The 13,799-nt window shown below is 39.3% G+C and overlaps 1 protein-coding gene across 14 annotated transcripts in view; it reads right to left on the bottom strand.

Moving 5' to 3' along the window:
- Window positions 1-3,209: 3,209 nt before the first annotated feature.
- Window positions 3,210-13,799, bottom strand: part of TCF12 (transcription factor 12) — a 167,435-nt gene continuing 156,845 nt past the window's right edge. For 11 of the 14 annotated variants that reach the window (XM_057398207.1, XM_057398224.1, XM_057398216.1 and 8 more), the window contains 5 exons: window positions 12,534-12,648; window positions 11,514-11,685; window positions 9,987-10,219; window positions 7,184-7,337; window positions 3,210-5,507 (listed from right to left, as the gene is read on the bottom strand). In XM_057398207.1, the coding sequence (XP_057254190.1) occupies window positions 7,195-7,337; window positions 9,987-10,219; window positions 11,514-11,685; window positions 12,534-12,648 (663 nt within the window). In that variant the 3' untranslated portion in view covers window positions 3,210-5,507; window positions 7,184-7,194. The remainder of the gene's footprint in view (window positions 5,508-7,183; window positions 7,338-9,986; window positions 10,220-11,513; window positions 11,686-12,533; window positions 12,649-13,799) is intronic. The other 3 variants (XM_057398251.1, XM_057398267.1, XM_057398309.1) reach the window with 1 other exon arrangement.

Genomic DNA, 13,799 nt, shown 5'->3' with positions numbered 1-13,799 from the left:
TGAGTTTATAATCTCATATTTGGAGAACTTATTTTTATAGTGATTGCTACAGACTCATTCATGTTCATGAAATTTCTTTAGTTGTGTTTGGATCTGTAAGACTAACCTCCTCCAATTCCACCAAAAGTCTTTATTTTTCCTTTTTGCATACTGGATAGAAAAGGTGTGCATTTAATGCAAAACTGTGTGTCAGAACTTCCACGGGCATAAGGAACCACTTAATTTACTTACGTAAGTAAGTAATCTAGCAAACTAGTGAAACAGCCTGTTCTGGCATTTCCAAGAGCTTTCCTTAGTCACTAAAATACAGTGGAGGGGGGTCAGAAAAAGCCTCAGCACAAAAATAAGAAAGTAGGGCCTCAAATCCACATTACTACAATAGCAAGACACTGTGGTTCATTTTGTACAAGAGTTTGATGTCATGTCCATTTATTTTGAATAATTTCCTCCTGGATTTTTATCTTTTCTAAGAGCTGAATTGTTGAGTTTTCCGAATCAAACACAACTTACCATGTTGTTCAGAGGTTTGATGGAAAGAGATCTCCAGCTATAGGACCTGCATAGGTTTCTCATGCTTTTCAGAAGTCCACGACTAGCAGTAGTCTATGTTTAACACAGACTGAATTTAGAATTATATTGTAAATTGCTTTCCCATCTGTTCCATCACACTTGGCAGCAGTTACTCTTCTGATAGTTTATATTTAATTCCTTTGTCTCTCTATATTTAGGTGATACTGTTAAAAATGCAGTGGATCTCTCCTGAAAATGAAGCAACTGTGGTATTCTTGTTTCTCTAGTTTACCTGAAATAACCAGAATTCCAAATATTTAACTTAGCCACTGCCCTTAATGGATCTGCCCTTCATCAGTTATGATCAACATTATGAGATTTTTATCTCACTTGGTATTTGGTATAATTTTTTGAGGGGACTGTTTTTAATCAGTTTTTATTTAACAGATGTGGCTAATCGCATCAAAACATTTGAAAAACCAGGAGAGAATTGAAAGAGCCCAGATGATTTGCAGTTTCAGAGCCTAAGGCCACTTGATCAGACCAATACAAACAATCCCAGGGGACTGCAGACAAACAGCTTGACTAGCTGTCATACTGAACATGCACATGCAGTTGCTTGTGGTATCAGTTGAACAGTATGTTTGTGTTTTAACCAGGAAGTAAACTCACAGTATTTTGCAATGGCATCCAGGTTGACAGTGGGATTAACTTCAGGAAAACAAATGATGGTTAATCAGTACAAAACACCACCCAAAAATGGCACCTGACTTAATCTGCACTTGACAGCAGGAGCTGGAAGGGAAAAGAAAGGATTGTGGCAATCTCCTATTAGTACCATTTTCCCCCTTCCTGGAAAACTTTTCCTTCACTTTGCTGAGCAGGTGAGCAGCAGAAAGGCAGGACCTGGCGCTGTGCCTGTCACCAAGGATGCAACCCTCCATCCCTGCGTTTGGGATGCCCTGTAATCAGGGCAGCCATACTGTGGCTCTCACCTCTGGCCACATCTTGTATGGATGGTGTCTGGAAGCAGGAAGGTGTCAGCTTGCTTTCTCACTCCTACTGAGCCTTCTTGAACCCCACTGTTGAAGTGCTGCCAGGCTTCCAAATTGGGACAAAGGATCTCTTCCTTCTACAGGACATTTTAGTATCCACAGGTTAGGTATACTAGGAAGCATAAGGTATTAATGTTACAAACAAAAAGCAGTTTACCATCCAGATTGTCTTTTACATTTTGGTTTTGTTCTGCCATGATTTCCAGATGCTAATGGGGAAAATGTTGACTCATTCTTGGAACAATGTTAACTCGTACATAAAGAACCCACAATCTTCTTTTTACCATCATTTACTCAGTGCTGGAGGCAAAAAAGATTAAGTCCATTTTAAGCCTCTCCCAATGCTTTAGATTTAGAGGAAAGCTTTCCTACAATAATCCAAATGCTCATTCTAGCAGAATTGTATTTCTCAAAGGTATTGAAGGACTTGTGGTCAGAAAGTGTATGCAAACAAGACAGCAGTAGTAAATATAAAGAAGACGAAATGTCATTTTTACTCTCTTGAAGCTTCAAGTGACAAATTTGTAATAGGTCTCATTCAGAAATGGGGAGAGGAGTAATGATGGATACTCAAAGGCTGGATCTACTATTACTACTGGAGTAAATTACAATCGAGAATGCGTGCTAGGGGAGGCAGCAGGGCACCTCAGCACCTCTTCCACAGCTTACTAAAGACATACTAAAAGACATACTTACAAAGTTGAGGCTCACCTCCCATTATTTGGCCAGACCTCGTTAGATTTGCCAGTGGTTAAAAGTCCTAGCTTATCAGAACTTGCCTGTATAGGTATGTTGACAGTGTGACAGCGTAAACCAGATCTCAAGATGATAATTGGATTTTTTAAGGTTACAAAGGACAGTATCAAGAGTTGGAAAAGATGCAGTACACAGCAGCCATGCTGACTGACATACACCGCATTCAGTTAAACATCATAGCTTCATATGTACAGTATCTATTTGCTTGTCTTTGATGTGCTTTTCCCAGGGATATTTATTTAGAAAAGAGTTGAAAAAACTAAAGTTTCAGCCAAGTCTGCTTGTTGAGGCTTTTGGCTTAAACAGATGTGGACTAAGGACTGCATGATTTCCCCACTGTATGGTGTATGCCTTGGACATAGTACTCTTGCCATATTTTTTCATTTGCCCTCGCAGAAATTGTAGAAAATGTGACAATGTTAATTTCAAGCTTAAGATACAGACTCCCCCCTCCCTTTTTTATTACCTGAAGCCTACATAAATGCATTGATTCAGAAGTAATTCGGTGCTGAACTTCAATTCACGAAGGGGCTTCAGCCTTAGAAACCTATCTTAAGGACAGGCAAAGTAGAGTAACAAGATATAACAGGAAGCATATACCTGTGGCTCAGCTCCTGCTCCCAGATTACTATTTGCCTACGAAATCCCCTTTGTTCCTCAGTGAATGCAGGCAGGGTACTGCTCCTCCTCGCCTTGCTGAGAATTTCTCTATTTGCTTCACAGGAAGTAGAAACAACACTTCTTGTGCCTGCAGCTTATGCTGTGTACTTTGAGAAAGGATGTTAGGTTTTACTTAGATAAAGGTGGAAGCTGATTTTGCTGGTGTTTTTCATGCAACACATTACCTATGAGGAGAGAGGAATTTAAAAAACTCACTGATTTACCATGTTAAAAAAAGATGGCACATTTATTGCTACATAAATGTTATATACATAGTGTTTTCTGTTACATTGACAGAAATTTTTTTGAACTTCTTGCTGCTGGTTGGAAAGGTTTATCAGCAATACCTTGAAATTTGACACAGGGTACAAATCTGCAATAAACCAACAATGGAAACTGGAGAACAAGATGAGAAGCAATTCATCTCGGACAATTAGCTCTTACAATACTCCATAGGTACTACACGGTATGCTAGAACCCTACTATGGTCTTACAATGCTATTGTAAATTTCTGATATTAATGAACAGGTTATGGTAAATAACCCTACATTTTTACTACCTAATATAGTAAAATAAAGTAAGAAACTTTTTACTGAAAACTTTTTCGATTTCAAAAATCTAGAAAGAGTAATATTTAGAATTCAAGAAATTTTCTTACAAGATTATTGTATAAAAGACTAGCTACAGTGAAAAATAAGCCAAATGTTTTTTTCTTTCTATTTTATGAAGGAAAGCTTCTGGGCATACTGCAAAGTCTAATATAGCCAAAAAGACAACAAGCTTAGAAGGAAAAAGGCCAGGCAGTGGCACGTGATCACTTTCACACGTCATAAGCAACAAATTTGTTTAGCTGATAAACACTGAAATGAAGAACAAGGCCACAGATATAGTCAGGTGTTATTTGATGATCTATGCAAATTAAAGTAATAGAAATGAGTCCACTAATTCCACAAACTGTTTTGTTAGGAACCATCCAAACCATGAGCTGAAATTCATTAGTTTATTTTTAACAATCCATCCTTTGTTCTTTCAATTTAAATGACTTCATAAAAATTACTGGTTTGTTCCTGTTTTGTGTGTGAACCAATTGCCAGTGATGAAAGATGCACTATATGAACAATAGCTCAGACAACCTTGGCGTAGGAAATTTCCTCCCATGGTCATTGCAGTGGAAGACAGTTTCCATGGAAGTTCAAAGGGATTAACCATTTCAACACAACTGTGACAAAGGAATACTTAGGGACACTGTTCTGGTAGAGAAACATTTGAAGGTTCAATGCTAATGTGGCTTGGAAGGGGGGCATTTGATTCACACTGGGTTTTTTTTTTCTCCACTGACAAGCCATACAAAAATGACAAGATAGTTAATGTATACAGTAAGGAAAAACTGGTGACCATTGCTCTTATATTCCATTATGTAAGTAAGCCCACCATACTGGTGGTTATAGCATCACACTACCTGCCACGGTGAATGTAGGATTTCACTATTCACCAAAATTACAGCCTGAAAAAAAATCTCCTTTGTATTTTAATGCATTTTGTGCTTACATACAGCTAACACTTTACATGTACTATATGTAGTACTTACTGCTCGGAAAACAAAGCAACTCTAACAAAGTAGATTCTCCCCACCCAATTTACACTTCACGTTACAAGCTTTACTATGAAGCCTAGAAGCCTAAAAAGGTTTCGTTTATAATTAGAAAAACAAACAAAAAAAAAAGTATTTGAGGAAAGTCTGAGGGAAAATAAAAATAACTTCTTAAACCCAAGAAATGTTACGGTCACAGCACTGCTCCTGCTGGCAGCCCTCACCAGGCCTCTCACTGGCTTTGAAGCACGGAGCTCAGTATGGAAGGGTGACTATGACCATAACTGTTCAGATTACCAGAGACCAAAAATAACATAAAAAAAAAGCTATACCAAGGAATAGTTTCCTATTGCATGGAAAACACTAGTCATATGGCAAAAGGAGAGGAAAGGACAACAAAAGACTTTTCCCTTCCTTTTTTAAGACACTAATAGGTATGCTGGGAATGCTACGGGTCGATGTTTGTCACTGCTTTGTTCTCTGAATGTGAACAGCTTTAGCAAATGCTGGCATCCAGCTGAAACTTTATCAGCCTTTAACATGTTAACTTTTCCCTTTATATGTAGACCTTTACAGTTCCATAACAATAAATAAAATTTGTAGTTACAATGCATTTGTCAATTCAGTTTAGGCACAAGGCAACTTCCACAATGAGTGGAGAGATCACAACAGTCTCTGATTGTGCAGAAGCGACACACTGCTTGCAACAGAATGATATGTTCAGAGTATTTCATGGGCTGAAATTCTGTCTGAAGATCTTGTATCTTCAATCCTGATGCAGGTGTTGACCAGTAGCTTTGATCATAAGATTGCATTTGGGTTTCTTGCTTCAAGTGTTTTCTCCTGTCAGGTTTGTGTCTTCATATAATGTTAGTTGTCTGTGTCCTTGTGAAGAAAGGTCACCTTCTGTGTATCCTACCAATGATTCTGGAATTCTAGAAAGCAATTTGGAAGAGTAAAGGGGTATTATGAAAAGAATCAGTAAGAAGCATGGTTCAACACTGGAACTAATTTAAACCATACCATTTTTTATTTTTAACCATACCATTTTCAGTTAAGCGCAAAAGAAAAACCACACTGAGAGGCCTTGAAATCCTTCTTTCCACAGATACCCATACTGAATATGGCACATTGAACAGTTTACTCTTGGGAACATTCTATTTGACTTCCTGGGCATGGGACAAAGTGTAATCTGCAGACCTCAAACCTTCAATCTTCATTTGACTTTGGTCTCTAAAATAAGCAGGAGTCAGTACCCAACGTGAATTACTACTGCTGAAGTTAGCCATCACCATATACCCAATGAGCTTTCCAAGTCAACGTCCCACCTGAGTCACCTTACAAAGTTACTGCTATTAAAAACCAAAGATCTTGTAAACTTCTGAAAGTGGCACATTGTATTAACATAGCAAGAACAGGCTATAAATTCTGCTGCAAGTCAAGAATTCTCTGACAATTTAGAAGTAACCTGTTTCTTTGGTATGAAACAGGACAAATTAAAGACATTCTAAGCACCTTCTTTTCCTAAAAAGAAACCCCATTTTGTTTATGAAGCAAGCAGCTGCCTATGAGAGATGGGGGAAAAGTACTGCCTCGAGTAAGGCTTGGTTTCAATACCATTTTGCTGCTTTCTAAGGAACATGAAGGAGTAATAAATTTCCACAGAATACATTCTGGCGAGATGGATGCCTTTATCATAAGCTACAATAGAAGCAAACTAGTCTATATACACAACAACAACCTCCACAACATAAAATTTAGTAAAGTTATGGATGTAAGTAAGGGCATCAAACCCAGCTGCTTACTTGTTTTGAAAGTGGCAACAGTTGTGCTATTTTCGAAGACATGAAATAATCAGCTTTTTTCTTTTAAAAATCAAGTTTTCCCCATTTCTTTTTTAAAAAAAAAAAAACAACAAACCAAGCAGCTACATGTAATAAAACCAGATGACTAATATATCCTTGGTAAGAGCACCCCATCAGCATGATTTAAATGAACTACTGCATTTTGGACTACATGGGACTTTTGGAAATACTGATTTATCTTGCAAAGCTGAAAGCATTACTTTTTAAATCTTGACTATTCTTTAATAATAGAGACTGTGACTTAAGATAGTTAAGCAATCTCCGCTGGGCACACGAGATGAGCTAGAATGCCTGGCCTTATGCCAGACAGCAAATCTCTTTGCGATGAGAAGTCTCTCTGTTTGTTTCAGCACTGGGAAACTACATGGATTTTTAAACGAGCTAATGTGATATTTAGATCATTTAAAAATGTATAATTCATTTCTATTATGCTTGGCTTATCTAGCAAACTGTTAACTATTCCTCTCATGTCATGCCAAGAAGGCCACCTGAGCCAAGAGATGTAGCCATTGGCAACAACACATGGAAATGAAGAGTTTAATGACAACTTCTTGGGATTTTGTTTTATTATAAAACTAAACAAATCTGCACGCTTTGCTTATGCTCAGAGACCTCAAAGTACTTAGCAGCATAAAGAAGTTGGTGCTAGTGGCAGCTCAGTAACTAAGAACAGGCGTATCTACATTTCCCTAACTGTAGCCAATAAAAAGCAACAAGAGCCGTTCCCCTCTAGACCAGAGACGTACCTGGCTGGTGTTCACATATGACCCATAGGGTTGGTAGTTTCACTCAGGCCAGGGTGGCTTCCTGGGTGTGGTGTTGGCGGCTCTGCCGATACGGCAGAAACTTTTTCTTCTTCCCTTCTCTTAAGGCAGGCTGCTTTAGGGTTTAGGTTTCGCTCTGGAACAGAAACATGATGTTAACATCCCATATGCCGATAAAGAGGGCAGTATCGATCCATTAACTGCTGGAGTAAAAATAGCTATGCAGCTTCCCTCTTTGAACTCCTGATGTCCCTGCACTAAAAGACAGGTGTCTGAAGCTGCAGACAAGCACTACTGAAAACCCTACCAAGCATCTCCTGAGATGGTATTAAAACAAAAAAAACAAACTAAAAAATCACCCAAACTTCCCCCTCAAAACCCTGCTAAGAAGTGTCTCCCTTGTCACCAGGAGTTGCTAATGTGCAAAATGAGAACTGTAAGAATTTACAATGCAAACAACCCCGGATTTATTTCTGTGTTTCACTGGTAAGCTGAAGTCACAACAACCTTACTGACAGCACGCTAGTTTTAGTAACGTTACTGCTTCTTTCTTCACCTTAATATTAGCCTGCTGTTAGAAGAAGGGAGGTTGAATGTCCCGAGTCAGTAGCTCTCCTCATACCCTCAGGTCTGGAAAACCATCTTAAATTCAAAGAATATGACAATGGCACAGAGCAGAAGGCTCATGTTTTTTCAAACCATGTTTCCTCTCACATCACAGTCAGTACTTTATACAGGCAGCTGTGGACCAGCTATCAAGCTACCTCCATCAGTATATTTCCACTTCCCCAATTAGCTTCAATAGATGAAGCTTTGGACCTAGTTTTCAAATTATGATTGTTTCTAACAGTCAGCTGTTTCTGTTCTTCAAATTTTTTTTTTCATGAACCAAAATACAAAAGATGAAAACTGCCATGGCCAAAAAGACACATAAAAAGTGTGTACTATGTTCTACCAGCGCATGTTGAATTTAGTCAACATGTTGAGGTATTTTTCTAGCTCTCAGTGAATTCTGGTTTGCAGTTTAAGATTGCAGATATAATTTTAGCTGTAAGGAGACTGCCAAGACTGAACAGACAGCACAAGCCCTTCTCCTGCACTGCACAGGCACCCCACAGTAACTGCAGTTTGCATTTTACAGGGGTAATCTGACAGAGGCAGTTTTGGACAGACTTGCTAATTCTGCTTTCACCCAAGTCATTACCAACTGCCTCCTACTGCATTTCCTAAAGATGAACACTCCTAAAGAGTCTACTGGGGGAATAAAACAACCCAAAACTGCTAACTTTTCTTAATCACAGTTTTCTTTGTTTAAATCTGGCTTGTCTTGAAGTTTTAAAGAAGATTTAATTATGTGGAAACTCTGAAAGGAAGTTAATTTACAGCGATTTATGAAACGGAGATAAAAATGCTAGCCTACAGTTAGAGCTCAAAATCTGAAACGTTTCAGTCTGAATAGCGCCAATCACAGAATGAGAAGCCTCATTACCAGCAGGGAGAGGAAATGGCTGATGCAATTATAACAACGCACTGGTGAAAGCTCCTCCGGGCACCGCACAAAGCTCCGGTCACTCACTGTCAGGAACAGGTGCTAAGAAAGACGCAGAGATAAACGGGGAGCACAGCCTCTTGCACAAGAGGCATCGTGTGCTTGTGATGCACGGGGAGTAGGAGCTGAAATGTACATGTGAGGAAGGAAAAGCTCTCAATTTACACTGCCTGCAGAACAGGTCCAATTTAACTGTAAGTACATACAGAAGAAGATTTCTACCAGAGACATAAGGTTCAGAAGCAACCTCTGACCAAGGCAAAAGTGATTTTACTAGTTTTCACACAGAGCTTTCTGTGACTGACAGAATCTGGGAGAGCCAAGAGATGGACTTGGTGCTTGATGCTTGATTAATGTTAGTCTGACTTCTTTGTAATATTCAACCTTATCTTCCAGACTGTCATTTTCAGAGCAAAACAATTCCCAAGGTCAAAGTCTCAGGGATGCTAAAATAGGGCTTTGCCATGGCACTACTTGGTGCCTCATCTGCAGAGTAGTTAGCTGCTCTATGGAAGAGCTCTGACTGGAGACTGTGAGCCTTTATTAAAACCCAGGTCAGTAAAACTCTGCCTGAAAACACAGCATCTCATCCTTACTACACAGTACATAAGCTTGTGTTGAGTTATTCCCTTTGTCACTTTCATTGAACTTTTAACTATTGCTTTGATCTGTGCAAAACATAAGCAACAAAACAGGAAATGGAAGTAAAAATAAGATACACAAGAATAAAACACTGACATCATTCAGTGGCATCAGTGATTCAGAGATGTAGTGCGTTAAGCAAGTATGACCACTGATGTCATCCACATCTGAAAGACTTTTCCAGCCACTCGATGCACTTCTGTCAGCAGGACACTGAGGAAGACGGCTACTCACTAGTCCAAGAGAGCAAAACCTAATGGAATGCTCATGCCAGCTACACAGATCAGACTGTTTCAGCTGGACAGGACTTACAAGGGTCATCTCATCCAACTCGGGGCTGATCAGAAGCTCAAGCAGGGTGCCTCTGCACCTTAATATGTCTTTGATTCAACTGAAGTAGGTTTTCTCTCTCCTCCCCACCATGCGTTTAATGCAAATCCCTAAGTAAATGGTTAAATTCACTGCATTTTAATATTTCAGTTATGTAAGGTATGTCTTAAAATATATCTCATATTTTTGTTAGAGCTTTTGTGCTACTACGTAAGTGCTTGTTACAATTTAAAGCAAGGTATGTCAGTACTTTAAATCATTTACCTCTCACTTGCTGCTCTAGACTGAGGATGACTGCCACAGCCTGGTGAAGAATAAGCAGCTTCGTCTGGGGTTTCTCGCTCTTCAGATGAAGCTGACACATACGGCCAAGTTCTTTAAACGCTTCATTAATGTCTCGTACGCGCAAACGTTCTCGAGCATTATTTGCCATTCTTCTCTCCTTTTCTCTTTCTATTTTCTGCTCTGGGTTTAAATCCTCATCTTCATTAGTACTGCTGCAAGAAAGTGTAAATAAAAGTAAACTGAAGTATCACAAGTGATCGTGCTGCTGGTTCAAAATTTTCAGTTGATGAAATTAAACTTTTTCTGCTTAATCTATTTCATATTGAAGTACACTTAGATAACTAAGGAAGTGTTCCAAATCAGTGCTTAAGTACTCAAGGTAATTCTTGCTGTTCCTGCCTCTTTCTGAGAGTAAGTTTTAAATGGTGTCCGGCTGAAGAATATGCACAGAATGTTGTCTACAGGTGGCAAACATCTCTAGGATAAGTAGTGGCAACACACTGCCCCTTGAAGCAAAACTACCACTTCACTCAATCACTGAGAAATGAGGAGCAAAGAGGTAACTCAGCCATCTCATCAGGTGAGGAATAAAGCCTTTTCAACAAGTAGTTCAGCCAGTTTCCAATATATCAGCTTATATAAGAAGGCATTCAGGTAATTTTCAATTTATTGTGCTTATTAAAAAGCATTAGTTTTGTTAAAGCCCTTAGTGGCCTATTTTAGAACTATTTTATCTTCTAATAATACCCAGCATAGAGCTGATCAGTTCTAATCAGAATTCTTGTATCACTTCAAATTATTGTATTAATTTGCACAGCCTTTTTTTTAAATATAGGATTGTCCAATTCGGTCTAAAACTACAGAAAACCTCTGCTCTAACTAAAATTCACACACTAAAATGCCATTAGACATGTGATGATACAGGCTGTGCTGCCAATTGTTGCAAAACTCTCATTGTTTACTGTTACCCTAAATGTCAATGCTTGTTTCAGGCCCATCAGGCAGATCCAGAAGAATTTTACTCAGCATCAGCTCCAGGTTTTTTGCCTATGCCTTTGGAGGGGAGAAGTGTTTCACAGACTATGTACCTATTGTGCTCACCCCAGTGAATGAGGCTTACCAGGCTGCTGCTCTTCATCGCCACTTGCTCAAGTTTAGAAGCGCAGCCCTTGCCCAGGTACAAAGTATCAGAGGTTTCTAATGTTCTCCCACCCTCTGTGCTGGGCAGGGCTCTCTGTATCTTACACCACTTACATGTACACAGGCAGGTATCAGGCAAGGCAGCAACATAAGGGAATGCACACTTTTCAAGTGATTTCCCCAGAAAATCCTCTATTCTGTATTTAAGTGGATACAAACACTTAAACTGTTTATCCGTTTCAGCTGTCTATTAATAGGTGCACTGAGGTAATGCAAAAGCCTTGAAATAAATTCATCAAACATAAGGACAGCATATTACACAGCATTAAGGAAGCACAAATTCTCTAGGACATGTCAGCAACCCACCTTGTTCTGCCTCTAGATGAGACCTTGATATCCTTCTGGGAGGACTCATCATCTGATTTCATGTCATCCGATGAGGGGGGTTCATGTATATTTTCATCCTTCTCCTTATGTTCAGACTTGATTTCTGTTGGACCTATAGCCACAGACTGGCTCTGTAAGCCACCTGACAATGCTGCAGGCAACCAGAGAGCAGTGTGAGTATCACAGGCATGAAATACCAAAGAGAATCTCAAGCAGATATTGTCAATGGGAGGCCAGAGCTAAGGACAGAGTCTGGGAAGACGACAGTAGGAACTATACTCTGGCAACAGCAAGAGAAATCCTGGTAACACTGATGTAATTGGGCATGTGTTAGGGGTTGTAAAGGGATCATAACTCAGAGCAGCTTGATCAGTAACAGCTTCACCTAAGAAAAGCACTGTTAAAGACAATAGGACTTCAGTGAAGTAAGGAAACTTGCACCTTATGTCTGGGCTGCATATTTTAGGGCAGAGCTGCACTGACATCAAGGCTTGGGCTTAGATCAAACGTGCAACACGCACCTCTCTAAATGGTGCAAGCATGCTAACGAGTAAGCTGACTTGTGTCTTCCATAGCTTACTACTTCAAGCTAAAAATTGAGGGAACCTTTAACAGAGGGAACCATTAACACCTGTATGGAAGGATTTCTTTTTATTAGCTAGACTGAAATCTGCCTTCAGCTCACTCTGCAGCCCTTCCTGCCGATTCGGAAATGGCTGCCGTACTGCAAATGCCATTACGGCTCCTTCAGCCAAGAGAACATGGCTGTAATGCAGAGTCTTCTGCTGGAACTATAGTGGGTCAAGTCTGACACAGGGATGCCCTGAAAACTGTTGCAGGGATCCTTCACAGCAGCATTTTACAGTATTTACAATTAATTTCTTATTTCTCAACATCATCTATGTCTCTATTCCCTGTGCTGATGCAATTTTACCAAGATTTACAGCCTCACTGGCTCTGGATTACTGCAGACCCCATTTAAAATCACTGGGAAGTTACCTCTGTAGCTTTCTTGTGTTTTATGATTTAGTTCTGTGCTCTGAGCAGAAACTGCACTGGGAAGAACTGAATGGTTGCTGCTGAGGCTGACACTTTCTTCCCGATGAGCCCCAACCTAAAGCAAAGCAAAGCAAACATTTCCATTAAAGATACGCTTTAAAGAAAAAGAAACAGTCCAGATACAGAAGTTTAAAAGACAAAATATTTGCTGGATTACAAACCCAAGTTAAAGTTCTAGCTTGGTAAAGGAAAGATTTAGTTGGAAGATGCTATTACACTACACCACTTGATCACACCACACAGGATTAAGCTGTATTTCAAGCAAAGCAGTGACCAACACCTGTTTGGAATAACACAGCAACCTAGCAACAAGGTTTTTCACTACTTTCCCACACAACACTACAGAGTTTTCTCCTTGATTTATACCCGAGGGGTGTAAGACTTGATTAACCTTTGATTGTTTAAACTAATTCAACTAGCAACTCCAGTACATGTAACACTGTGATCCTTAAATCGTGGGGAATAATCGTCTTCACCCCATGTGTAAGGTGTGTATACTGCCCTATGCTCACATACAGAGACATGCACATGTATAAATAGCATCTCCTCACTTGTGCTGAAACAGGATTAAGGCAGAACTGGATCTAATATCAAAATACTGTTTTGTTCACTTTAATAATTCCCTCTCATTTTCCTCCTTTCTTAGCTAAATACATTTATCTTAGTCCCATTACAGAATCTTATCATGCAAAAATAACCCAGGCATCTAACTGCTCCTACCACCTCTCAGTATTTTCTGATCTGCTCCTTCATGATACATCATGATCAAATTTCCAAGCAGCAAGCACCGAGAGGAAGCATAAACTTGGATTAACAGTACTTATGCCAAGACAGCGATGAGCGCCCGTGCCCAGCTTGAACAGGCAAATCTGTTAAAAACTCTGCTCAAGACAGAACACTGTTATTAATGCGAACCTCTATAAAGTCATATTCTTTTGTTTGAGAAAGGAAAAGGTACAGACACACTGCCTGTATTTAAATAATCTGGAATGCGGACTATTTAAAGCTTTTGATTCCTAAAGACACAAAAGTCCTTTAAATATTTATAATACAACCACAATACAATTTTACAGTTAAAAAAAAACCAAAACCCTAACAAAGCTGAGGATTCTACTATTATTTATATAGTTACAAAAACTGGCTACAGATGAAGCTTTTTATTGGAACAGTAGCAAACATGTCAACTAGAAGATTAAGCCTTTAATT

The sequence above is a fragment of the Pezoporus wallicus genome, unplaced genomic scaffold (assembly GCF_028554395.1).
Source record: "Pezoporus wallicus isolate ANWC-B61680 ecotype Strahan unplaced genomic scaffold, APGP_CSIRO_Pwel_v1 contig_3952, whole genome shotgun sequence".
Lineage (NCBI taxonomy): Eukaryota > Metazoa > Chordata > Aves > Psittaciformes > Psittacidae > Pezoporus > Pezoporus wallicus.
Note: the sequence above shows the minus strand (reverse complement) of the source record. Positions and strands in the feature narration are given on the sequence as shown.